Below are 27,705 nucleotides of genomic sequence, written 5' to 3'. Positions count from 1 at the left end.
ATATGATATAAACAAACCATTATAACATCACTAAAACATTATAACATTACAACAAATCATTCCTGTGGTGTCACAAGGGCTTCTGCAGCACCTCATTTCTGTTCTGACAGAATGAGTGAAAACATAGAAAAATGCTTTGTTTAGACATCTTTTATCATTCCACTTATTCTCAATGGTCATTTTGGAAGTTTTCATCAATTTAAAGAATAGGATTTAACGCTTACCAAAGATTTATTCTTGAATACATTGCCCCTTATATTCAATATTAGAACATGAACAAATATCTTTGCTCATAAATAGAACAGAATAGGTTAAAGTGCACCTGTTGCTGAAGGGTTTCTGCTACCCTTGTCTGTTTTACCCATATTTTCTTTAGAAAACCCCTCTTTGAAAGGTGTTTGAAGCTGTCTAGTTCTAATACATCAAAGACAGACATAATCAGGAATAGCTAAGACATTTAGAGAAACCAATGTCCATAAAGTATTTTGAGTAATTTTACATGCATATATTTAAAAGAGCTGTTCCATTTTATTGTTCAAGACCAGGGTTCTAGACAGTAATTGTGCATTAAATTATTCTTTTAAAGAAGAATCTTCTGCTGAAAAAGCTTCAAGTATTGGGTTGAATGTATGACTATAAAACCACAGTACACATTTTGAGAAAAAAGTCAACAACTGTGCTCCACAGGTTTGAAATCCTCTTAGAACCTGTTTAAAAATGTAAGAAAGTATTAAACTGAAAGAGGATGCCATTGATAATAAATAGATAATAAATTAATCCAGGCAGCAAGATGTGGGTAGAGAGACAAAGAAATGTGGAGAGAAAGAAAGAAACCATAGAAGCAAAAGTTGACCATGGAGTCGGTGCTATGAGAAGCAAAGTACTGGTCCAAACATTCTGCAGAATAATGAAAACAGTGTGGTCAAAGACTTCACAGACTAGCATGAGAAAGAAATTTGAACTAAATCATATTTCCATTAATGACCAAATCAGTTTCTTACCTTAGATTTTCTTCACAACAGAGCCAATTCTACTTCCATGATTCTGTATAACCTCTAAGAGAGAGCATCATCCATCTTCCCTGTTGCTATTTTTTACCTTCTTGTTGCCCTGGTGACTAGAATTGTCGGTACAATTCCAGTTATGATTCTATATAGGATGCCTATAGTTTTGTTTAAAATGTTTGATGAACAGTAGATAAATATGCTATGAGATTCTTACTGTGGCATATTTTAAGTCTCTTAATGTAGGATTTTTTAAAGCTCCCTGAGGCTCATGTTCTGAAACCAAATACTAACAGACATTTAAGAATCTACCATTCAAAATCACTCATCAATGAATGTTGTCCTGAACACTCATTCTAAAAAAATATGCATAACAAACAATTACATGTCTTGTCAGACATCACAGTCATAAGGCCAGCTGAAACAAACAAACAAACAAAAACTTCAACGAATGCAGTTACAGCATCCGCAGTGGGAGAATCTAGATGGGTTAGTGGCTCCCTCAACCAGCGGCAGCATGTTTCATTTCAAAGAGGATTGGCTTGGGGTAAAACAACACATGGGACGTAGGCGAGCAAGCTGCCTCGATATCAAAGATCCCAAATGTATCTCTCTGATGTGTGAGTTTTATTTAACATAAAGATGATTTCTATTTATATATCAGTTTTCTTAGATTGGAAATTGGTACAATATAAGTTCGAATATAATCCATTTAGTGTTAACTCCAGCGCAGCAGTCCAGAGCTGCATGCGCTTCGAAAGAGGCTGCGCACATGCAAGGTTGAGAATAAACGTTTCCACAGTGCGTCACAGATGGGGCACACCAACGCTTCCATGGAATTTGCGATGCGCTCACGGAAGGAGAGCAAGCTTAGTTCCCCGTGGAAAGGGAGGGCACCAGATTGATTCCGGGTGTCGTTTACCGGACGCCCTCCGGTGCGTTCCGCAGCAATGCAGTTATAAGGGGCTGTTAATCTCCTCCCGACGCCAGAGTGTGAGGTAGATGACACTGAACAAAGGAGACCCACGCACAGTATGAAATATCAAACAAACGCGCATCATGAATGAGTAATTTAGGATGACTGCCGGGCAGAGCGTGGAGCGAGGAGCAACTTGGCGTGAGCGCTCTCTCATACTCAGTTGCACATGTTCAGTCCAATCAGATATGCTGCAAGTGAGGAGTCTTTTCCTTCTTCTTCTTCCCTCCTATTTCCCCTTCCATCATTCCCAAACACACTTTCGATGTGAGAGTGAGAAGAAACGCCATGTTCTATATTTCACAGTAAACTTACGATTTGTTTAATCTACTGGCCTCATTCTAGCTTCCTACCAATCCTTTCATAAGAGAGAGATGTAAACAGACGTGAGAAAATGGGCATTTCGACAGGTCGTTATGGATGGAAAGGTTATTTTTCTTGAATTACTAGAAAAACACGGGCAAGATGAAAACGATTCTATGTACTAGGCCAAACATAACATTATCACACTCAGAAGGTGTTACTGAAAGTCTTTATTTTCCATTGTTAGAATCCAATTACAAATAACACCCATGTACAAACAAGTCCTGAAACATGCCTCATCCTTCAAAAGAACTAACAAAACATTAATAGTACAAATGAAGTCTGAATTCACAGAAATATTAACTAATAGTTAATGAAAATACAAAAAGATGCAGGAGAAGAAAAGGTGCTTAAATTTACACCCCAGCATTTACAACTTTAAAAAAAAAGGTTTCTTCCTTTTAAGTCCAATTCCATTATATTACCAGTGAAAACATATGATACTTAATAGGCTGTGTAAATTAATTCTAAAGGAATGGTGTAATTGCTCAGTTCCGTTAATGCCTCGACTGTGACATTGGTTCACAATAAAGTGCATAAACCAGTGGTTCAATAACACTGCAATTACTTGAGTTATTTATTTCCCTTGAGAAGTCAGAACAGCTGTATTTCAAAGTTAAAAGATCATGTAAGATGTTTTTGTAAGATATTTAAAACAAATATTTGTAACTTTTTCATTTCATTAATGACAGAAAGCTACCACTCATGAAGTTCAATGGATTTCATTACAATGAATCATAAGTGGCTTCTTAAGGACTCATAAGCATCAGTGTTAGAGGTAAGTGTCTACAGGTCTGATTTATCCTCACCAGTCTGTCTGCACTCCAGTATCCCTCCAAGTACTGCCAGTGGAGTATGCATGGCTCATCAATCAGGCCTCCTTAGCTGGGTGGACTCTCGTAGCATTTTTGTACTACTGTGCCAGTGTCATGTGCCCGCAAGACAAATGTCTTCTTGAATAAACGGACTTTGATATATTCGGTTTCTCAGTTTCTCTATTCATGTTACATCAAATTATACATTTGAGCCTCAACAAATATGATATTAAGCAGTGTTTCATTACACAGACCATTGGAAAAATCTTTTACATTATTTGTAACATAAACTAAGGCACTTAAAACATCCACAAATAATAAATTAGATTATTATTTTTTTTTTTTGCAGTTTCTTGATGCATTACACCACCAGTCTCCACTGTAAGCAACTGTAGCCATAAATAAGCCTGAACATAAGGTTATTCAATTGATTTGTTAACGTATGTACTGTGGCAGATCAGTGTCAAAGTGAATCAACCTCTTGCCCCTAATGACTGCTTACTCAGCAGCAACCTGACACCAGTAGTCTAAAGAGGCACACATCCACACACATCACATGAATTATCATTCAGTCAGTGTATGGAATGGAAGAGAAAATAATAACAGTTTGATTAATGCAATCGCCTTACCCCTGTCCTAGCATCTACTGAATAAAACCTATGGAGTGTCTTCCAGACCATGAGGTTTCTTCTAAACATAGTCCCACCAGTCAACCATTTTCTATTTCCTCATCAGTAGATTTAGGACTGTGAATGGTAGGCAGTAGTGTGCTTTTAAATGTTTGAATGTTCATTCATTTGTACCCCTAACTAGTAATTGTATCTGCCCTGCTAAAACATCAATCTGAACTACTGTAATGGGAGAGAAGAGAATCAAAAGGGTGCCATGTAAATGATCAGCGTGAGCTGACTAGAGAACATGGAGGATGCTGTATCAGAACACATATAGCAAATGGAGGAGTTGGCGCCATCAAGTGCTTCTAATGCTAACTGCAAGAATGTGGCTGCCTATATCACCATAGCTGCTTATCTCAGTAACCAGTGGAAAATGTGCACACCAGTCTGCTGCCGGGTGGTGGTGCTAGTGTTCCAGCTTCCTGCAAGAGGTAACCAAATGGCAGAGGTGAATTTTAGACATGTTCTTTCAGTAACAAGGTAACAAACAAAACATTCTCTGAATGTGAGAACATGGTCACATGGAGCTGACAGGAGAACATAATTTAAAAAATAAGACAAATGAGGATCTTATATTAGGGTAACTGTCTGCTAGGATTTTCATATACAGCAGTGAAGAAGAAAACTAATATTGTAAATGTGCTGCACATGTTTCAGCTAGCAAGCTGATGTAGAAAATAAAATTCTGCTTGCACTGAGATATAGAAAATGGATTCAAAACAAGAACAAAAAGATTAAACAAGACTCAAAATAAGATAAAAAAGAGTTAGCATGGATATAAGTTAATAGCTAACACACCCTTATCTGGTCACCAGATCAACACTGAAATCAAATCATTTAAGGTATAAGGAATTCTTAACCAATTACAAGTAAAGATCACATGCCCACTCCAGATTCATCAGTAATTTCAGAATGCACATGAACAAGGAGAGTTTTAAATACATCCAAAAGACTGAAGCAATCACTCTGGAGTGTATATTTATGAATATTGCAGTGTGCCTTTGTAAAATATTCTTTCAGACCTGCAGAGAAGTGCTCCGAGGTTGTGGAGGCTCCCCCGTGTTATGCCCTCTCTTCAAAGAACCACTGCTGGTGGGCGGAGCCAGTGCAGGGACGGAGAGCAGGCCCGGGGATGTCTTTGTCCAGTGTCTGTTCAGCCTGGACACACTGCTGACTTTGGACATGATACAGGGTGCCATCCTGTTGAAGCAGAGACCATCAAGAATAATGGCTGAAATATCCATGCTGATCACATTTAAAATCACTTTTCATAAAACCGTGGATGCATAATAAACAATCTTTTTGCAGACAAAAGTGGACGTTATACAAGTTAATTATCACTAAGAGTGATGGGCACAATTTTTGCAGCACACAGTTATTGCACATGTAAATGATACCAAACGTCTCTCTCAAAAGGAATCCAAGATATTTGCAGCACTACATGTTGGCATAAGAACAGGTTGTTTGTTCTGTGCTGAAATGAAGGCCCTGCAGGCCAGCTGGAGGCTTCATATTCTATTGCGTTTGGAATGAGAGAACTTAATGTCACTGCTTTTGGTCTTGCTCTCTGCAAGCTGTCCAAGGCCTCGGGCTGCCTGAAACACTGGCACAGGCCACGTGTAACACGCCATCTCTCAGTAACCCCTGGAAAGGCAGCACTTTAGTACCGCAACCGCCAGGGGCCCAGGGGACTTTCCTGCTATCAAGTCTTTTGCTGCTCTCTTATTGGCTTTAAGTAGTCTATGTTTCTGTGAAGGGGTTTATTATGAGGTCCATGTTTATGGGGTATGTCACAATAAGAGTGAGGCGAACACACAAGGGAGTAACAGAAACCAAAGAAAAAACATTCAAAACAATGCACAGTTCATAACAGTAACATTTAAAACCATCATCAATATTCTGCTCAGGCTTACATGCTATATAAGACTATATATGAGATTTTGCATTTTGAAAAAGGAAAACTACACACATCTTTTTTCTTGAAATAAAATTGTAATTTCAATCCACACCTATCTATATACTATCCAATTAGGATTCTATAGAACATACTAATGAAAACACAAAGAAAAAAAAAGAAAATGAAATCAAACTGAACCTTGACCTCAGAACTGTAAATCATACTCTGATTTGAAAAGTCCCACTGTAATTATTTAAACCACAACCGTAATTTCCAGGGAAAGTGTGTCACCTCTCTGAACTCAAACCTCTGGTCCTCCGGAACAGCCTCCAAGAGTTTCCTGCACAGATGGATGCTGAGGAAGGTGGAGACAGGGTCGGCCACAGCGCAGCCTGCAGGCTCCCTGGTGTTGTAGCGGATTTCTCCAGCTGAGGAGTACTCAAAGAACTGGTGCACAGGAGTGAGAGCCACCAGACAAGCACTTTAGTATATAGTATACAGGGCCTCACTGATATCAAGGCATTTATTAACCCATGAATTCACAAGGAGTATCCCTGATGGTCCCTGTAGAATAAGGTTTTGTTTGTTTTTTGTATGTGTGCCTTTATAATAAGATGAAGGCACTTCAGAGGTTGATTATGCTTTTTCTGCTACTTGCATGAGCAATACGTAAAACTGTAAAAAGTTCCTGTCATCCAAATAAGGGATGCTGATTTCAATTAGACATCACATCATCCTTGCACTGGACAGGACCATCCCACTTCAGTCTAAATATCTCCATATAGTGAAATGCTGAAAGAAAAGACAACCAGGTAATAACCCACAGCATTGACTGAAAGCCATTCATTCTGATTGCACATAGAGGCTATATCAAAGCTCACAGTATATTAGGCAGATCTGATTTCTGAGACTTGCAGTGTGTGAGCACTTTATCCCTCTGAGAGGGAAGGGCTTCTGGGTTATAGTGCAAAGGTAAGCAACCAGGCAGCAGCAGTCACTTTAATAATAGCACTTCTTTGATTTCCAATACCATTTTAATGGCATACATTATTATTGTACTATAATAAAGTTATGTTAAAGCTGTAAAACAATATTTGAGGGACATGCATATTTGCTAGATGAGACATTTCACTATGTTTGAAATAGGTTATGGGGAGTGACAGAGTTCCAGTGGTAAGCTGTAAAGGAGCAGGGCTGTGAAAGCTTGGCAAGAGCATGTACCTGGTTCTGGCCCATGCCATGACACGGATACAGAATGATCTTGTGGCCCACAATATTATTTTCATCAGGTGGATTGTAGTCGAAGCAATAGTTTTCCATTCCTCGATTCTTTAACTGAAACAATGGATGAAGGATGAATATGAAGAGAAGTGTTGTTTTAACCAGAAGCAGAGGCACTGTGATAGCCATGGTTATCTCACCATGCCAAACTTGCCAGGCTGGTCGTCTGGGACATGGATGTCGGGGTAGATGTTTTCCAGGAACCATTTGAAGTTCTTACAGCCTAGACGCATCCTCAGCTTCCGCCTCTCTGTCACATCGCCATAAGCCTCCTAAAAAAAACAACAAGAACTGTGCACCACGTTTTGCCATAAGGCTCTACATTACCAGAAAGAAAACTTAGCATCTCATTGCTTATTGCTTGCTTTTCTAGTAGAAAATTAGTATAGTGTTTCTGAAATTAATGGCTTAAAAAACTCAAACATTTAAGACAGGATGTTACTCACTTAAGCACCATCATAATGTTCTTTTATTCGTTTTATTTTCCTATTCTTTTCAACCTTTTTCTATTTCATATTTTGCATATTTCATATTTTGTCCCTCATTTACAACACTGTCTAGATTCATGTTTTAAAAGGTGCTATACAAATAAAACATTATTGGTAGTAGTAGTAGTATATGGTAACATTTGTAATAAAGAGTATTATTAAATGAATACTGATTACATTTATATTTATTTACATTTATGGCATTTTGGCTGATGCTTTTATCCAAAGTGACATACAATTCTGACTGAACACAACTTGAGCAATTGAGGGTTAAAGGCCCAACAGTGGCAATTTGGTAGTGGTGGGGCTTGTACTGGCAACCATCTAATTACTAGTCAAGACCCTTAACCACTGAGCTATAATTAGCAACAGCATCATGCAAAAAGTGAAACAGCTATATTGTCCCATATATTTGTATTAATATAACAGTGTCTGGAAAAGTAATGAGTAGCAGAATCTACTACAAAGAATATGAACGAAGTGGACTGAAAAATAAGCAGAGAATATATATCAGTATTTCTCTCCACAACAGCTGACTCCAGCAGCATCATCCTTTTCCAAAAAAAAAACAAACAAACCCCTAACCAACATAAACAACCATCCACACCAGTCAAGCGAACTGTTGCCCTGTTTCAATAGCTGAGTCTTTGGACACCAAAACCCCTGCTGATGTCCAGACACCCACACTCCTGTGTCCTTCCCCCCAGCTCCTCCACGCATAAGAATGCATGTACTGCTGCCTCACCTTAGAAGCTGCGGTGGAAGGGGCCAGAGCACAGCTGGGGGAGTGGGTTGTGTTTGCATGAAGGCCTGTGGCTGGCCCTCTCTACCCACAGCGTGGCTGCTGCGTGCCACTGGGCTGTAGCCCACAGAGCAGTGCTTCAGACACACTTATTTGCCAGCAACATCTGTTGAAGGCAGAGCCCTGTCGGAGCCGTTTCACAGCAACACACAGTGATGGATGACAACAAGAACAGCCCTAAATGAGCCACAGGTTCTCCTACTGATGAGAAAGTAATTCATCAGACACCACTGGGGCCAGTTGGGGGCCTAGATATCATTATTATGCAAGTGCAAAATAATTCAGCATTGTGATTAAGGTTACTTTTCTAGGAACGCAGGGGTTCACTGCAAATATACAATATTCACAGTACATTTGGTGGTCAAGTGGTCTGACTGAGAGAGCTGATGCGCCATCACAGAGCATTACTTTGATGCTCAATATGCCTCACTGGTATAAACCACAAAGATTCTCATCATTAATATATATATATATATGTTTGAGGCTTTAGGAGTAGAACAGTGAGAGAGAAAAAAGAGACCAGGAGAATGAGATGAAGAAAGTGAAACGTGGAGAGAAGGCTGAGAGAGAAAGATGGAGAGAGAGAGGTGAGAGAAACACAGAGAAACAGCTGAGAGTGATATGAAGCAAGAGAAGGATGAGAGAGAGGGATGAGAGGAAGATGGAGAATGACAGAGTGAGATAAAGAGAAAGATGGAAAAAGTGAATAAGAGTGACATGATGAGAGAGAAGGATGGAGAGAGAGAGAGATCCATTTTCAAAAGCTCCTGGAGGAGGATGAGGCTTAGTCACACTTGATCCACCCTGGCAGTGCCAGTGTTTGCCTAGAGGAAGAAAGAGTCTTATCAGCTCCATTTCCACCCGGCACTGATTCCCTAACACAGCCTCCCTTACAGGGAGGAACAAATGGCCATGCTCTGCACCAAGAGTGTCCCTTCCTTTACATACAGGGCTCAGAGGGGCACCAAACACCAGCTACGCATGGACCTGCAAACAGCCAGGGAGGGCAGCCACTGCTCACCGCTGTAATTGTACGCTCAGCAGAGGGACTGTCACATCAGGACACTGGCTGACAGTACTGACTGCCACTCAGTAGGTTCCTCCTTACAGCATGTGTGCATAAGCAAGCATGTGGGTGGATCCTATTTCACAAATCAATCAGGGTGTCATTAAACCAATGTTAAGCTGTCTTTAAGATGACTTTGTGATAAACACGCATCACGACACATGCAGACAAATGAACCGAGCCCCAGTGAGCACACACTAATGGCACAGTGTGATGTTATGTAACAGGTTTCCCTGGTGAGCATACCAGGCGTGCATGGGGGTTGCGGTGGTAATACAGCTCCTTGTATTCGTCCATCCAGACCTCAGCTGCCCGTACGCTGTTAGCCAGGGCCTTGCTCCGGGAGTAGGGGGCCTTTTTGGGGAAGATGTGGCCCACGTGGGAACAGGGGTGGATCTCCAAACTGCCTCCGCACTGCCAGATCTAAGGAAAAGCAATACCCAAAGGAAGAAATGAACTTCAATTGTTTCATCCAATGGGTAAGTCTCTCTATGGAGATAACTGGACAATAGCTTTCAGTTCCTGGTTCTTCATCTACAAAGCAAGTTGTTTTTGCTTGCTGCTTTCTCTGTCATAAATCAGTAGATTCTTGTCACGACATTCAGGACATAACTCTGCTATTGCTTGGAAAATAGCTATGTAAATAACAGATTCTGAGGGAGTGTTTTAGCTGGTGGAAGCATTTAAAGGGCTGTGGTGATCAATCCCACCAAACATTTTATTTATGGGAATGAATATAACTAAAGACAGATTGGTAGTCTGGTTTAATGTAATGCTGACTGCCACACAAAGTTTGACTGGTCACATAAAAAATACAAGCCGCACAAACACACAAACCACACACAAGCACAAAATGCACATACAAAAAAATGAATGTAAACTGCAGTACACTCACTCTGAAAGAAAACTCCAGGTTCTCTCCTCCCCAAACTTCCATCCCTGTGTCATATGTGCCCAAGTAATGGAAGTACTTCTTGCCAACTGCAAAAAGGCCTCCTGCCATTGTTGGAGATCTGAAAGAAAGTAACATATAATAGTGCCTTTTTTAGAGTTCCTTTGTTTCATGTCTGTTCCTACCTGCGTTAAAACATATTCAAATTTTTCTTGGAACATCATTGTGTGGTGGCAGAACAACAACAATATGTATACCCTGTTATGGCCTTTTAGCATAAAAGTTCACATTCCCCACAAAAACATTATGAGAACTTTCCTGCTATCTGATGGCTACCAGATTTAGTTTAAAAATGCTATTTATGCCATTTACAAAACAACATACAGAACAATATGTTATAGTTCATTGTTCATTTTCTAGTTAGGCAGCTTTTGCATTGCCAACAGTGACTTCACAGACTCAAATTCTCTAAATTTGATCTATCAGCTATAACCCAGTCATAAACCCACCCTGCTGCCAGGCCTGCACTGATTTACACACCTGATGACATCTGTTGCGGAACGCCTTCTTTTCTGCTCATACTCAGGAACTTGGTGCCATGTGAACACAAGCCGCCAGTCAAAGCCTCCAATTTGAGGCTCTCCTGGGTTGCCCAGGTACTGGAAAGTGTTCCAGTCAATGACGTCTATTACTGGGCACACCACAGCAGTGGGTTCCTCCTTTATTCTACATGACATGGTGAAAGGCAATTGGAGTTAAGCACATGAGCTGAACCAACAGATGACAAAATAAATGGCATACAGTCGGGTGCTCTTACCTGTGAAGCAGGGGCTCCAGCCAGCCCTCATGGCACTCACAATGACAATCCAGAAAAGTCAGCACGTCGCCTGTGGCAATGGAGGCACCCAGTAGCCGAGCTCTCACCAGTCCCTCTCTCTTCCTCGCTCGGATCAGACGCACCTTCCTCAGACTAGCTATGTAGTTCTCCAGAGGCTCCTGCAAATGCTCTAATGGAGCAGATGCAAAAACGATCACACTGGTGCAAGAGCGCCTATTTTTAAAGGTCTTGCACATAAATACTGGACTTATTTATTTCAGAAACATGGAAATGAGCCTTTCAAAAATTAACTGAATATGGTCATTGTGCTGTTAAAGTTTTATTTAAATATATTTCTTTTATTATTCCCTACATATTGTACACCTCCATGGCTTTAAGTCATGGATGTACATTTTGAAAAACACCAGTTTCTGGGAGAATAAAGCCTTCTTACTATTTGTTTACTCTGAGCCCTGTTAAAGTTCACAAGCCAAGCACAACCAGACAAGGTCTTAAAACATGGACGCATGCATGTACATGGGCTTTAAAATGAGAACCTTGGCTATAAAGAAGGTCTACTATCTCTAGACTAACATTCACCACCGAAAAAGCTGCCAGCAATAATCCTGTTATTTTTATCAGGCATCATATTTTACACTAATTTTCCTCATGTATATATGTTTACACATTATATGTAAATACATTTCCAGAGAAACAATCAAAAATGTTGCCAAAAACAAAACCCACTATACAGAACTATAGAACTACTCTTCATTAGAGGTCTCAGGATCATATGGCTATAACAGGGTTCCCCCAGCTTTGTACCTCTGTCACTGTAGTCATCCACCAGGATAATGTCATTAAGCAGGAGATCGGGTGAGGTCTCCAGCACACTGTGCACCGTGCGCAGCAGAGTGCTCCAGGCCTCATTGTAGAAGGCAATCACTACTGTGGTGGAGGGCAAACTCTGGTAGTCATACTTCAGGTTTTTACATCTATGGATAACAAGGAACATTATGAACATTTTGGGCTAATGCAAATAATGACATTATTTCTAAACATTGATATATAAATTGATATATACATTTCTATATATCAATGTAAAAAAAAAAAGTCCATTGTTTCAAAGAACAACTAAGATCAATGCATCAAATCTAACAGCCATGACAATAACAATTAACAGCCATTAACGATACACAAGCAAGGTGTAAGAGACCAGAACAGGACTACTACAAGAACATACTCTAAATCATTAGAAACTATCTGGTTTCTACATGCAACCTAAACAAGACATTTTTAATTTCGTTATACATATGGACTGGCAATAAATTAATAGTGTGACTTTCTGTCCATGACATATGGATTTGTTAGATAGAGGGGTTCCCATACCTCTACCTAGGGATAACCACCTTTTATTAAAATAATTCTACCGGAGTGTAAAAATTAGACTCACTCAGGATTCCATCGTTCAGGTAACCTGCGGTGGAGAGAGATTTTGTCGCTAACATAAATGTTGATTTGGTGTTTCTTAATACTCTCCTCTTCTTTTCTCTTTTCGTCCCCTGTGAGGTCTAGTTTAACAGCTCTCCCCATCTCGCCCAAGGAATTGAGTTCTAAAGGAGGCTTATTATAGACAGGTCTGCTCAGAAGTTTAGGATGGTCGACGTCTTCTCCGTCTGACAGCCCTCTTCGTTCTGTTCGACTGACAGAGCCTGAAGTACTTTTATGAAATATGAAGTATCCAAGCACTGAGGCGCCGATAATGCAAAGCATTAACTTTGGCCGACTCCTTCGCCCACATATCGCCATCGTCTCTCTCCGATGCTGCCGACTTATTTTCATCCTAAATTCAGTTCCATGAGAAACATGAAAAGTTTACTTCATGATTTAGAGAAAGCATCCAGACTTCATTGGGAAAAAAGAATGAAGAGCCATTTCTATGAGGCAATAGTAACTGGTAGATTTCAGTTACTATTGCCTCATAGAAATGGCTCTTCATTGTACGAAACAAAATCAACTGACGTATCACCTGTGTGCCAATAGCTGCCACGGCAATGTAGGAACTGCAAGGCGACAGTCCGAGTAGTCGTATAGATCAAGGTAAAAGGATGATTTACGGGATCAGATTAGCTAAACTGTAACTGGATTAAACTACCACTGATGTAGAAAATAATCCAGGTCAATCACAGTCTTCTTGTGGGTTATAGTATAGTGCTAATCCATATAAATTTAGCGCGCGCTCGTGATCTAACATTTTTGTTTTGTCATGATAAAGTGTAACCTAGCCCATGTGAACTCCTTCTCTCACACGTTGTTTTCGCTTGTGAAATTCGTTGCCTACCACGTAAATTTGAGTACTACTGTACATGTATCCAGGAAGTTGAGAAGCAAATGATGAAATGAGGTGGCCTGCCATCAAATCATTTTCAGAAGAAAAAAAAAAAAGTGAAACTTGATGAGAATCTTTTCTCACGCTTCAAAATCCGAATCGCATATATCCCGCGTGTGTGTAATAAACACAACAAAAATGCGTATCCTCTATAAATAAACTTTCTGAAAATTAGTGGAGCGTGTTACTTCTTTCGAGCAAGTTTGCTCCAACTTGACTGCTTCCGGGAGGGCTGACTGGCAACAGTTTATTACATTGTGTCACGTGATAACTATCTACGCTATAGAGTAGTTGTTTATTCAGGTTGGTGTAATAAAGTGTAGGGTACCATTAAAGTATTTATTCATTCTACTACCGCGTTATATCGACCCCTAAGCCTATCATAGTGAATATTTCCCCCCTCAGAGTTGTTCTTTGAAATCCCATTCAAAGACGTGAATATGATTTGGATCTCAATTAAAATATGGGCTGATGTGCAACAAAATGTATGTTTAACCAAATTTAAGTCCTCAATAATTTATTAATCTAACAAAGACTAAATGGTAACTTGAGTGCCTCATGCTTTGATTGAGGCTCTTATTGTACAAGTGACAAAGGGTGCTGTAATATTCGATGGTACACTGATTGCATTATTGTATAGTATCTTAAAAGCATGCAAACATGCACCCCCGCATATCTACACAACAAATTGTAAAATAAATGTTTGTGGTCACATAATACAGTCTAATGCTCACAATCTCATAGGTTGATAGAAAATAAAGCCAGGTACCACACAGGCAACATTCATTCTACAGATAAATAAGTTTTGATTCTGATTAATTTTGTATACCTAATGCCTGTGTCACACCAAAAAAGTAGATCCTTGTCTGGAAAGATGATGATTACGTTATCTTACAAGGGAAACACACCCAAAAAGTAAATCTCCACCACCAGATGGCACTTCAGCAGAAAAAGGCACAACACAGAATATGGGTTTATGATTCCTAAATTTAAAATGTCATCCTTTTTGACTCAAATAGAACAATGACAAACTTGAAAAATAAGTCACATACAACAGAAGACAAATACCATTTGATGCACTTAATCAATCATTTAAACACCAATTTGTATAGTCCTATTATAGTTCCTTTGTATCATGGTTCATCTATGGCCAGACACTGGAAATTCATCTTTAGAAAGCATTGGAGTTTATTAAACATAAAAATGCCAAATATTTATGAATTCCAAAGAACATTTATTGACACCACAGTTGGTTTTGTGATGACCATGGAATGCTGATGCAGACCAGGGGAGAAACTGGTCCTGGGCTCCACCTCCTATTTGTCGTTGGAAAATCTGATGAGGTTTTCTGAAACTACTTTATTTATAGCACACTGATCTACAGTATGTTATTTCAACATGTGAAAGACAGAGAAGCCAAAATGGTATTCCAAACTGTTAAAATGTTCTCCTTTGGCTAACACTTGAGGAATGTTATACATGACTAGAGGGGAAAAAAAAAAATATTTAATGCAGAAAGTAGCCAAATCAAGTAACAAAGGCTTTCACACAACACACATATTCCATTTGAACTACACAGAAATTCAAATGCATGTATTTAAGCCCATTTTCAGGTCTTCTCTTAACACTATTAAGTGACATTTTCTTTGGCCACTGCATTTTAAACTTCATTAATAAGAGGTTTTAGATTTGACCTGGATCAGATCAGCTCTACTCTAAGGCCAGTAAAATGATGCAGTAAACCAGAAGCTGTAGTAAACCTGATATATTCACAAGGACAAAAGGTCCTTCTCTTTAACTTCTATATGGAGTTTTCACCAGAGTGAGCAAGTGAAAAAGGGCTCACCTCTGGGGTGGTAGGAAAGAATCTGCTGAAGAAGTGGTTATTAAAGGCACAGCAGTTCTCACAGTTTGATACTATTTGAAGGACATCAACATGTAGTTTCTATGGGCAGCCTTAAAATGAAACATAACTGGTAGGAAACATTATCTAGTCAACTTTAGTAGTTTTTTTTTTAACATAAATCACATAAAGGAGACACAACGTAATGGTACAGAACATTTTTGTGGTGCTTAGCCAAAATATACCCATCTTAAAAATAAAAACAATCTTCCAGGTCTTTGATCAAACATCTACAGCCACAAATGTCAACACTTTTTTTTCTTTTCTTTTTTTTAAAAGAACCATTTGTAATAAGGGTAAAAAAGTATATCAATCCAAAAAGGTTTTTACCACTCCCTGAAAGAATCACTTTTAATACAATCCTTTATAAACAGGATAACCCAATAGTTTCACCAACTAGTGGCAACCCACAAAGCTGCTGAAGTATTAATTAATAAAAACTGCAGTGCAATCATATAAACACAAATCCTGTTCCAATACACCATATCTTCCCATGTTGCTGCAAAAAACAAACAAACAAAAAAAAAAAAGATTCTGGAGAAGTCTTTCACTATTATCAATAATGTACATCACATACAAAGCAGAGAGACATAAATCACAGGAAATGGAACTCCAAATCGAACATCTTTTGTTTGTAAGGGCACAGTTTACAGCCTGGTTTGGCCATCATGTATTTTTTTCCAATCCACAATTTCAGTGGAAACAGTGTACAGTTTTATACAATTTCTGCCATTGAGTAATAGCTGTCGAATCAACCATTGTTTTCAGTTTCTGCACCTAGTTTTGGTCCTTCTCAATAACTCTCCTTTAAGGTAGTCTGGAAAGTGTAAAGAGAAAAAAAGAGAGAAAAGGTACAAAAATAAAGTGAAACTTTAAGAATGAATGAACCAAACCTGTTAACGAATTTAGGACAACTTCAGTGTTTTAGAGGCCTTCACTAAGTCTTTTTTTCTCTGCCCTTTGACTAAAGAGCCATCTTCATTTTAATTGCACTTGGATTAGAGTCACATGGAATTGAAGTCATTCAAAATTCCATCGCTGATGTTTGTCTTCTGTAGAACATCTCATCATCTTCACATCAGTGTTCCCTTGTGATGTGCGGTAGGATGTTATACATGTGTCTGTGTGAGGGTGATATATACTTCCATCCTGAAAAGAAAGAACAATCACGTCTGTTTAGGCAAGGGAAACGAGGAGCCAGAGTGACTCTAATTAGGTTTAGGGGACACTCACATCTCTGAACTCCCAGACAATGCTGGAGGGAACTGGCTCTTCATCTCGAGGACAATGCTTCATCCCTATGTAGTTTTGGCCCTCTGGAACCTCAGCACATAGCTCAGTCACGGAGTTAAAACGGATCTCCTTGTTGGACGTGTACTCAAAATACTAAGAGAAATGGACAAACAGAGGAAGAAACATTCCTTAGAAATTCCTAATGGTCTTGTCCAAAAATGTAATGTAACATTTCATTAATGTCACACAATGTCTGGATATCAATGCTGCCGACACTGGAGATGAAGTTCGTCGTTACTAAAAATCTGCAGGCAAGTATTCTGCCCTTCATAAACATCACATGCAGAACTCCATTATGATAAAGGTTAATAGTAAGACGTGGCTCTGAAGGCCACTCTGTCACAGGTGCCACATTCAAATGCAAACGCACGTGCTACTCTGCCACATCAGAATAAGCCCAACCCTCTAGAACACATGGCACACATTAAGCCCTCAACCAGAAGCACCAAATCAGAAGTGCTCTGACTTATATGACTGCGTGAGCTGGTCTGAACCAGCAGAGGGCATGCCACTTCACTGATGAAGCAGTAATAAATCACCAAAGGCCCATCCCTCTCTCCATGTCTCATCCACACAGAGATAACGTTAAAGGAGGGCTCCTGTCAAGCACTAAGCTATTTACACAGTCAGCACTGACCATTCTGCTCAGGGACCCTAACAAGTCTTTTAAGCAGAGGCCGGTCTTTGTGGAGAGATGGCTAAGGGGCTTCTGGAAAAATTGATTTACACAAGCTGTTTCTGCAGAGACACCTTATACACAGCATCAATGAATAATCAGTGATATCAGTTTTGATATATACACTCTTCCACACGCCACACCCCGTTAAATATATATCCATACAGACAAGTCAGTAAAAGAAACACAGTGCTTCATCATGAAATCCTGTTTCAAGATGAATAAAGCCTGCTTTGTGTTATGGTACATGAAACAAACCAAGTTTTGGCCAAAGTAGCACGAGCAAACTGAAATGTATCTCATGTCCGTTCTCAAGTGATGTGAGAGTTCTGATGTTCACAGAAAACCTCTTCCCTCTTTCTAAGAATTGGCTGGTAGGCAGATAACCGGGAAGGGACACGGATGTTTAATTACCTGATTACCACCCTGTCCATGGCAGCCGAACAGGGACAGGTGAGCACCTGTGGGATTGTGATCTGGGGCGTTGTAGTCCAGACACTCAGAGGGGATCCCATGACTATGCACCTGTCCCACACACCAAGGCAGAGAAGAATGACCAAAATAAGGGCAGATAGAAGAACATAAACAAAAGTATAATCTAGCATGTCAAAGATATTCACCTCAGCATGTCAAAGATATTCATCAGTCATACCCAGATGCTTTAGACACACTTACAGCTCCATGCCAACCAGGTCTGTCCTCAGGCACGTGGAGGTCAGGGTAGATGTTCTTCAGGTACCAGTCAAAGCTCCTGCACTTGAGCCTGTCCCGTAAGAGAAACCTCTCTGAGATGTCTCCGTATGTTTCCTACGAGGCAGCATACACCTACTCTTACATAAAGCACGGAAGCAAGAGAGGCCAGCATTCATTCATTTTACTTAAATTTACTAAAACAAGTAACAAAGCAGGAAATGAATTTTCTTTGAAACTGATGATGTTATGGTTTTCTATTAAAACCTTTAATATCCTAACTCTGCATTTCCCATTCCAGTCCCCTAGGAGCTCCAGACAGACTTGCAGTTATATCCTGGATCCCTCTGCAACTATACCAAGTGTGCTCAGGTGTGCTGGGGGCTGGAATAGAGCAAATATTTGGGCCACATGTGGGGCCCCAGTGACCAACACCACACCGTGACACCAATGCATATTAAACATAGCCTACTGTTATAGACCAAGACAACCCTGCCTCGAGTATCCACACCCAAAACAATCACAATGTAAAGTTGGGGTGTTTACATTGCAGGAGGATGTAACTGAAGAACCTAGCTTCCATATCCAGATTCAAGCAGGGCCAAAATGACCTCTCTGTTAGCATCATGACAGTCTAATCGGGAAGTTCAATCCTGCCAATCATCTGTCATCATGTTTTTCTGCCTGCTCACAAGGGAATAATGTATTGCTTGATCAAAGTTTCCTATCTTTAATAATGCAGCCATGTTAATGGAGTGATATAGGCTCAGGCATGCACACTTGCATGCAGATTTTATGTTAGTCAACATAACAAAGGCCAGGGAGACTGAACACATGCTTGGCCTACTTTCGTCAGCACTTTTTAAGCACAGGCAAAAACACAAAAAATAAGATGGCAAACGACCAGAACTGTACCTTCCGAGCAGGAGGGTTGCGGTTGTAGAAGTGATGCTTGTAGGAGTCCATCCAGACCTCTGCAGCTCGGACTGTATTCTGCAGGAAGTTTGGCCTGGCGTATGGGGCCTTCTTAGGGAAGACGTGACCCACGTGAGAACATGGGTGAATCTCCAGGGAGCCACCACACTGCCAAACCTGCAAAACAAATTACAGATAAATGAGTTTGTGTTTTTAATCAATACATCACTATTTTCACAAAAGTCAATGACACAGAATTTCAAGTGCAAGCATGAGTTTAGAAAGTCTACATCATTAACTTTCAGTAACTGAGATTCTATTTTTCTGACAGTTACTTTGAGAAACCTTAAAGGAGAGACAGTAACTACATTTGTATGTTGGTATAATAAAATGAACCTTTTCTAACATTTTGTTTGTAACCCAATGTCCATCAATTATACATGGAGATTTCCTTAAGTCCCCTAAAGATAGTGTACTGTATTCTGTTTCCACATACATAAAAAATTACTTGGAGGTATGCAATCAATCTTCATTTGTACCCACAGACCAGAAGAAATAAATAAAATCCAATATGTAGGATGCATCTAATTTTGAGCAGCTCTGAGGCCATTATACATCCCACCAGGGAAAACTGCAAAGGTGAAACTAGAAGACAGAGAACTCTGAGAAAAATATTACCCTGAAAGAAAGCTCCAGATTCTCTCCTCCCCAGACCTCCATGCCCATGTCATAAGTGCCAAGATACTCAAAGTAGGCCTTGCTCACAGAAAACAGGCCCCCTGCCATGGTGGGAGATCTGTGAAAGATGGAGGAGTGTAACGTTGGCAGAACATTGGAGATTTCCATCAGCACATCCTGGCCAACTCTGTAGCAGGTAAGGGCTACTTAGTTTGCTCTCACTGACTCTTGGCAGCTTGTAGTGTTTCAGGAGCTGAGTATGAATCTATTTGCGAGCAGCAAGAGTTTGCACCACCAAGGTCTACGAGCATGGATTATTAATATTCACTTTTCATTCATCCTTTGAAGCCTGTGTTTACTGCATTCACTAAGAGGGATGGTAACATAATGACTGTGCATTTCAAACACATCTGCCAAGCGCCAAAGACAGAGACCCTTGCCTGCCCTCTATCGGCTTAGGTTTTCAGAACTGCTCCTTCGATTGCCAAGAAAAGTGGAAAGTGGAGCTGCTCTCGGAGAGGCTGATCAAACACCAACCTAATGGGGTCAGTGCGGGATTTCCGTCTCTTGCGATCCACTTCAGGCACCAAGTGCCACTGGAAAGTGAGCCGCCAATCAAAGCCACCAACCATGGGCTCATCAGTCTGCATGTAAAACTCGAACGTGTTCCAGTCAATGGTGTCAATCACTGGGCATATGATAGTACTCTCATTCTGTGAGATCCTGCAAAAAATAAATATGCCAACCAGGACAGAAGATGAACATTACAGAACCAACAGAATCCTGCTTCTTACAGCAGTTGTAAGTCACTTACTTTAAAACGGTGAGACTACACCATCTTTACATCCCAATAGTGATCAACGATTAATTGCTTTGAGGGAAAAAAAAAAAAAAAAGTGTGATTGCCCTCGGCCTTGTAATCATAAACTACAAAATCCAGCACATAAAAGGGCAGGCAGAGCATTACACATGCAAGGCTTTGGAGGGAGCGCCTTTGTAGAACTGCTGGGATAAAGGGAGTGGGACTGAAGGAAGGAAGTTGATTCCTTTGGTGGCTATGTTTAGTAGAACTTTGCAAGAACTGTGAATATTTACAGCAGCATTAACTAGCAAAATACTTAAAACAGTCCAAACCAGTTCAAAACATTTCTTTTACATATTTCTCCTAAATTCCTTCACCAGTGATTCAGGATCATAAAAATAAGCACTGGGGGAGCAGTGGGGGAAAAGTGCCCCTGCTGTGTGCTGATTCATTATGGTAGCAGCTGACAGATTCCAACTGCATATGTTCTGTTCTACATGCACATTTTAGCCAATCATGGCTCATTAAAACTAGTGAAAATGATCATGTCAGTTAACCACTGTTCGTTTGTTCTGGCAAACTCCTTAACAGCGCAGAAGTACTCCATGAGACTGTATGAACATACCTCTCTAGGAGGGGCTCTATCCAGCCAGGCACACACTCACAGTGGCAGTCCAGGAAGGTGAGCACATCTCCTGTGGCAAAGGTGGCGCCAATGAGCCGGGCTCGGACCAGGCCCTCTCTCCTATTGGTGCGGATAAGACGCACCCGTTCAAGGTTGCTGATATACTCCTCCAGCCGGGCCTTCAGGTAGCCTGCCATTGCCACAGACACAGAGAATCTGACACTGCATCTCAATCTAGACCTCAAAGTTTTAGTGGTCAGGCCTGCACATTGCTCAAACTCCTGATCCATTAGCTGTTTGTTAACTGTTATTTGGAAGCAAATAGGGTGAAGAAAACATCATCATGAACAGGTGACTGTGTGGTTGCTGTCAATTCTGCTAGTGCTTTCTCCTAAAGGGAACCACAGTACTACTGACCATCTACTTAAATTTAAGTTTAATTTTTACCTACAAGACATCTTAATTTCATGCACTTAAGAACAAGCAATTCCTTTTGAATGATATAGCTATAATTACACACTCCTAGATACATGCTTCAAAGAAGGCAAAAAAATGCCCAGTAATTGCAAAACTGCTTTCTTGTTTTCCAGTAAGAGAAGTGTGTCTTCAGAATGACTCTGAAGGCCACTGGAGAGGAAATGGTTTCTTAAGAGGTCAGTTAAGACTCAATTCACAGCAGCAGTGTAACGTCTGAGAGGAAAACAGGATCCAAATCAAAATGGAGATTAACGTTCAAATAAGCAAGAGGGTGTATGACTAAAGGAGTCTCTCCTTCTCCCTCCCTCCCACACATACATACACATCACATTCACTGTCGGTCTCACCTCTGTCACTGAAGTCATCAACTAGTATGATCTCTTTCATTAAGACAGCAGGCGTGGTCTCCAGCACGCTGTGGATGGTTCTTAGCAGGGTGGACCAGGCCTCATTATAGAAGGCAATGATCACTGAAGTGGTAGGAAGATGACGGATATCGTACTTCTTGCTTTTACATCTGGAAGAAAGCAATAGAAAACAGAAGTGATTAGTCTTTAGGGCATACTTTAACCAAACATAAAATATAAGAGAAACTAGAGCACCTGACCATGAAAAACAGGGCATGTGTTGAAGAGCAAAGGCAAGCTAGCATTAATAAGCATTTAACATACTGTTAGGCATCCTAGCCAAGCCTGCCAAACTGAACACAGGAGACAGATTTCTCTTCTTTTCTATTTCTTTTTATGAGGATTGGATTAAAGAAAGCTTTTGCATTAAAAACTCAGGGTACTGATTGTGAAAGAAACGATAGAGGCAGATAAAGCCCAAAGGCTCTTAGCATGTCACCTACACATGCCAAAGCTGTTTTCACAGGAGTCTGGGGAACAGCCGCAAGTGCGTGAGAGTGCATTGGAAGTGTGCTCAAAGGAGAGAGTCAGCAATACCCTTTATTAAATAGAGAGTGACAGCTTGTGCTTCTTGGGCTGCTACTGGAATCTGTCCAAAGCATTATATGGGCTACAGTGACAGAGGCTCCTCACTTTCAGCAAGTAGCACTGAATATCAACTAACACGGTTTTCTTTGAGGATCACTCATCACAAGAAATGAAAGACACCAAGGACAGAAAACAACCCATAACAGAAGATTAACAGGTGCTATGACTGACTTAGAGACAAGCACAGGCTTGCTGAGGAGCATTTCTGAAAGAGGGTGTAAATATTTCACAGCAGCCAACAAGAATCACAGATGATGCAGAAACACCTCTCAGCACAGATCTTTAAAATAAGGCAACTCAAGCACAGTCTAGACTGTGAAGGAGAAATGCACTTGGTTCCTGTCACACTTCTAGAGAGTAATCAAATAATAAAAGAGCCTCTTCATTAGCATGAGGGGAGACTCATTAGCAAAGAGAGATGCCTCATCACCCACATGAGTGAGTGAATCTTAAAGGTCTGACAGGCCTTCCATGAGTCATGGTCAGAAAGTGAAGACTCGTTTTAGCACACTTGTCTGTGTCTGATTACAGAGAACTTGCTGCAAGAGGGGAGATGGAACGCCACATAACGTAACCACACAGTGACTGAGCTGCTCCCTGGGGGCCTGGCAGAGGGAGTGTACAGAGAGCACACATGTGGAGAATCACTGCAGCATGTTCTGAGAGTGCGATAAACAAGGGCTAAGTTCTCAAATGGCTGTTGAGCTCATGGTAGTCTGGGCAACATGGTTACATGGATTGCTATGGCAACCCATGTCAATGGAATGAACCATTACAATAATTGTACAATGTGGTTAATGTGCAACAAAACGTTTCTTAATTAATCTGAATATTTACCATTCATGCAGAAAGCAGGACTAAAGGACACGGAGGTCATTAATGATACCATGTGGTTTATTATATAACCCACTGCTTTAATTAAACAGCATTGGAAAATGCATTCTTAGAATCACAAGCTAATTCTTAAAACTATTTTCCTTAGGTATACAGTTAGGAAATTGGCCCAGCTCTGTGATGTAGTTTATGAGATATGGCTGGACAGTGGAGGGAAGCTGAACTTACTCATGCATCCTGTTGTCCTGAATGTGCCGATGGAGGGATATCTTGTCGCTGATGAAAATGTTGATGGCATAGCGTTCAATGCTGTCCTGCTCCTGTTTCTTCTCCTCTGAGGTGAGGCTTACCCTGGCAGCTTTCCCCCACTCTCCTGGTAAGTTGTGATCTGCTGGCGGCTTCACGTAAACCGGGCGCAGGAGGCTCTCGTTGTCCTCTTCGGCCTGGGGCAAGAACTGGCGGGCCACAATGCTGCGTACAGCACCATCTCTGGTAGGGGCCATGGAGGAGGTACGGAAGAGAAGGAGGTAGAAGAGCCAGAGGGCACAGAGGAAGGAGCAGGCCTTAATCAGAAGAGCCAGCTTCTTTGACCAGCGCACCCTCATCTCCCCAGACAGCACACCCATCTTGCCAGTCAAACAGGTCTGGTCCTCCCACAAACTAAGACACAGGGTTAAATCTTAATGTCAATAATACACAAGTGCCCTCAGAACAACAAAGAACATGATACACACAGAGCTAAATGCTAAATCTGTGAGCAGATCACAACTTAAATTAGGTGATCAGGCCAGCGCTACGAAGAAAAAAAAAAGATGAATTAAGAATTTACAAACAGTACAAAAAGAACTCAAGGTTGACTCCAGCATAATCAGGTACAGAGGAATTTATGTTTTTTAACTCCCATCTGGAAAAACTTGTTCCTCGGTAGCGCCATTTGTTTCTTGAAGCAGTTTTGCCTACTGAGGTGTCCGAATAAGCAGCCATCCTAGACAGTGATGTAGTGCAACACACCTGGCAGAGTGCCTGGGTCAGAACAGGACCCATCATCATCATCTGATTCCAGCAATGTAATCACATAATTGGACTGTATTAATATCTCAGCAGGCAGAGATTTGGACAAACGGTAGCAGTGACAGGCTAATCCCATCCCTCAATCTCTGTCACTATACTCTTAAATATCTGATAAGTCTACAAATACAGGTTAGGGCTGTGTGACCTAGCCACAGTAAACTACTGTAATATAGTGATATAGGTTTCCTGCAACACTGCGGAGTAACTAACACTAAAGAGAGGAAGAGACGAAAGTTTGGGGGTTTTTTTAAAGAGACTTCTGGAGACGGTGGTCCATGGTTGCATCCACACATTGTCTTCATTTCTCTGTTCAACAAGGTGAATGCTGCCTCTACAAGATTTATGAGGGCTCTCACAGCTGGATTACATGCCACAGGAATTAACGGACATGGCGTAGCAAGCAGGGGATTTACTTACCAAGTGAAAGTGCTCCCCAAAGGGATGGTCATTATCTATCTGTCTATCATTATTTAAGAGAAACCTGCAGCATTAAATGATCTGCCACTGTCAGTACAAATTTCAGACATAATATTAAGGCCTTAAGATATGTCGATAAACTCTCCAATTAATTATGTGATTACACAATGCTGAAAAATGATTGATTTCCAGGCCCAAATGTAACACAGTTCACTCTCAGTATGCTCTGGACAGGTGTTTGGAACTCGACATTTACACACTGGCAGCACTGACAACAAATTTGATAAACCCTCTATACATTATATCTGCTTGACAATGGATTCCACAAACGTCAAGTTAACATGACTTTTATTTTGAATACCTCGGTGCAGAAGCGCTTATAGACATGCATTGGGCATCGGCGAGGCACATAGCTACACTTTTGGCTTGCTAGACTTATTTCGTACTGATGTCAGTATTAAATGTCTTTTTTTTTCCAGAGATGGGTATTTTTTCAGAGGTGATTATTTGTTTATATCCTTAAGTAAAGAATCCGAGTACGAGTGTCTGCCTACCACTAGCAGTGAGCCAAGCGGTACAAATCACAACTTAGCTTTAGCTAACTTAGAGAAGAAAGCGACTTAATATTAGCTGGCTATCTATCTTGCCATGTGGAGAGTTAGTCTGATCCATGTATTTTCATTTGCACAGTTCTTCACTTGTACGATTAATGGAACCAAGTGTCTTTCTACTTGGCTAACTAGCTACAGCATTCAGGTACTACGTTGTCACCTAATCACTCAGTTTAAATGCAGCAGAGAAGGCAAGAAGGACTGTAATCTGACAAAGAAACAAGAATAATTATAGAGTGACGCTGCTTGTCTCTTTCATGGTCATGGAGTGTAAAAAATCATGCTCCACGAAGGACAGAATGTCGAATTCCAACACAACTAGCTAACCTAGCTATGATATCTGGCATCTCGCTAGCTAGCTTTTCCTGTTTAAAGTTTTTGAAAAATGTTTTCATTCTGGAAGACCGCTACCATACAGGTGGAAAGAACACTTTAGTAAAATAGAATACTTTCATTATGGCAGAGTGTCAGCCTAGTCTAAAAAGCGCAATCAGACCGCTTGTTTCATAACATTAAAAACAGTCGTACCTGCTCTCTGCATTCCGTACCCGTCCAGAAGCAGGCAGCTAGAGCAATGTTGAAGAGTTGGTGTAACGACCGCTGGACTGAATGCACAACTGTCAGGCTTTTACTGAGTATGGGCTATGCCAGACAAATACACCAACCCGGAACAAGCAGAATAAACTGCGATAATACTGTGATATTTGTTTATTATAAAACTTTGCATTAGCATTTGCAACGGAAAGTTTGCCAGACTGATCCTTTCATCGCTTCATCTTGACGCATGAAAACCTCCAGTGAACACGACTTGGTTCTATAGGCTCGCTGGGCTCGAAAAAAATGCCACAACGAAAAGACACGAAGAAGATGACGTCTACGTGCAGATTAACAAATGTAAAAAAAAAATAATAATAATAAATTCCAAAACGTATTCTAACACACAAGATCTGTATTGCACTTCTGGTGTGCAGTGCATTTTATATTTTGTGGAACTGTAAAGCAAACAGAAATAGCCCCGCATACATGTCTCGCGAATATATTATCTTAAATACCTATAAATTCCTGAACACAGCAAGAGGTTTCACTAAATCATTAATCCTGCTACTGAAGCAACAGCAGTATGTATTAGTTGTTAAAACTTAAATCTCAACTTTTAAAAATTCATTGTGTTACCTTATTGCACTGAGGTGTGTGCACTTAAATTGACATTTTATGATTATTTCACAAGCTCTAAACAAAATGTTGCTATGTTGCAAAGTTTGATGTTGACTTGCTGGTGTAAATATATTTTTCATAAGACAGAGTCAACCATTTGACTTCAACCTCTCCCTGTGTTAAGGGTGGGACAAACTGGAATAACAAGTCTAAATGTTTCTCATTTCAAAATTTCAAATTATATGATAATAAATCAAAGATCTATTATATGTCCTGTGAAATTACTTTGATATAGCATAATTAAAACCTACTTAGGACATATGAGGTTTGGTTTTTTTTTTTCGGTTTTTGTCATGAAACTGGCCATTCTCTTCTGACAAGTAGTGCACTCCCTCTTTTGTGTAAAACATTTTTCAGTAAACACAACAGCCAAAGCAGGGACTATTATACAGGGGAGGACTTGAATTGCAGGTTGACCAAGAAGGACTGCACAATAGAAGGCTCAGTTGCCTTCACACTGTACTGCCTTGCTCTTTGATTAAAACATGTATGTTTTTTTTTCTCATCTATCACTGTGAACATCAGTAGTATTTGGTCTTGACACCAATATAAGGCCTGAAGCTATGTTGCCAGTGGTTTTATCTACACTGTAGGTGAACATTCAGACTGACATATATATGGATACAGTGCAGGACTGAGAAATACAGACTAGCTGCTTAAACCCTAAATTATTCGTTTTATAGGGTTAAATTTCATGTAGGCCTAAATTAATCAATGACGGTTTCTTCTTATGTTATACAACATGTACTAAGAAACACAAATGCCTCTGTCTAAAAATATATTTTTTTAAAAGCTCAAAATACTCATACATAAGATAGATGTACAATACACTGAAATTTTGGCAAATTGGTGGACTGCACAGTTTTAGAATATTCTATAGTTTAAAATCCTTACCCAATCTGCCATGTATTTGATTTAATTACTTTTCTTCTGCACAAGGGCTTTCTGTTCTACGGTCTCCACCCCGTTTATTGACTTTTGGAGTGACCGTTGTGTCCCTCCTAACATGTCCTGCTAGTCCCGGATACTGTCTGGTATC

General features: G+C 40.3%; 2 protein-coding genes across 2 annotated transcripts; both read right to left on the bottom strand.

Moving 5' to 3' along the window:
* Positions 1 to 2,495: 2,495 nt before the first annotated feature.
* galnt12 (UDP-N-acetyl-alpha-D-galactosamine:polypeptide N-acetylgalactosaminyltransferase 12) lies at positions 2,496 to 13,695 on the bottom strand. The gene is made up of 12 exons (XM_027029972.2): positions 13,105 to 13,695; positions 12,529 to 12,918; positions 11,901 to 12,070; positions 11,076 to 11,265; positions 10,799 to 10,984; positions 10,262 to 10,379; positions 9,613 to 9,789; positions 7,151 to 7,282; positions 6,951 to 7,064; positions 6,021 to 6,176; positions 4,855 to 5,032; positions 2,496 to 4,254 (listed from the first exon to the last, which is right to left on the bottom strand). Exons 2-11 carry the CDS (start codon positions 12,915 to 12,917, stop codon positions 4,895 to 4,897), a joined length of 1,770 nt encoding a protein of 589 aa, XP_026885773.2. The 5' UTR covers position 12,918; positions 13,105 to 13,695; the 3' UTR covers positions 2,496 to 4,254; positions 4,855 to 4,894.
* A 933-nt stretch (positions 13,696 to 14,628) lies between these two features.
* poc1bl (POC1 centriolar protein homolog B (Chlamydomonas), like) lies at positions 14,629 to 26,310 on the bottom strand. Its single transcript, XM_027029981.2, has 11 exons — positions 25,980 to 26,310; positions 23,581 to 24,012; positions 21,871 to 22,040; positions 21,047 to 21,236; positions 20,157 to 20,342; positions 19,620 to 19,737; positions 18,942 to 19,118; positions 18,012 to 18,143; positions 17,751 to 17,861; positions 16,601 to 16,753; positions 14,629 to 16,516 (listed from the first exon to the last, which is right to left on the bottom strand). Exons 2-11 carry the CDS (start codon positions 23,976 to 23,978, stop codon positions 16,388 to 16,390), a joined length of 1,764 nt encoding a protein of 587 aa, XP_026885782.1. The 5' UTR covers positions 23,979 to 24,012; positions 25,980 to 26,310; the 3' UTR covers positions 14,629 to 16,387.
* Between the last annotated feature and the right edge of the window lie 1,395 nt (positions 26,311 to 27,705).

The sequence above is a fragment of the Electrophorus electricus genome, chromosome 8 (genome assembly GCF_013358815.1).
Source record: "Electrophorus electricus isolate fEleEle1 chromosome 8, fEleEle1.pri, whole genome shotgun sequence".
NCBI lineage: Eukaryota > Metazoa > Chordata > Actinopteri > Gymnotiformes > Gymnotidae > Electrophorus > Electrophorus electricus.
The sequence above is the reverse complement of the archived record's forward strand: the minus strand, read 5'-3'. Positions and strand labels throughout refer to the sequence as shown.

Coding starts and splice junctions, on each gene's coding strand:
- galnt12 (XM_027029972.2), bottom strand. CDS start 12,917: ATGAAAATAAGTCGGCAGCATCGGAGAGAGACGATGGCGATATGTGGG. Junction 10,985..11,075: donor CTGGAGCCCCTGCTTCACAG/GTAAGAGCACCC, acceptor CATGTCATGTAG/AATAAAGGAGGAACCCACTG. Junction 7,065..7,150: donor AGCCTGGCAAGTTTGGCATG/GTGAGATAACCA, acceptor CCATTGTTTCAG/TTAAAGAATCGAGGAATGGA.
- poc1bl (XM_027029981.2), bottom strand. CDS start 23,978: ATGGGTGTGCTGTCTGGGGAGATGAGGGTGCGCTGGTCAAAGAAGCTG. Junction 19,738..20,156: donor TCCCGCACTGACCCCATTAG/GTTGGTGTTTGA, acceptor CATCTTTCACAG/ATCTCCCACCATGGCAGGGG. Junction 17,862..18,011: donor GACCTGGTTGGCATGGAGCT/GTAAGTGTGTCT, acceptor TGTGTGGGACAG/GTGCATAGTCATGGGATCCC.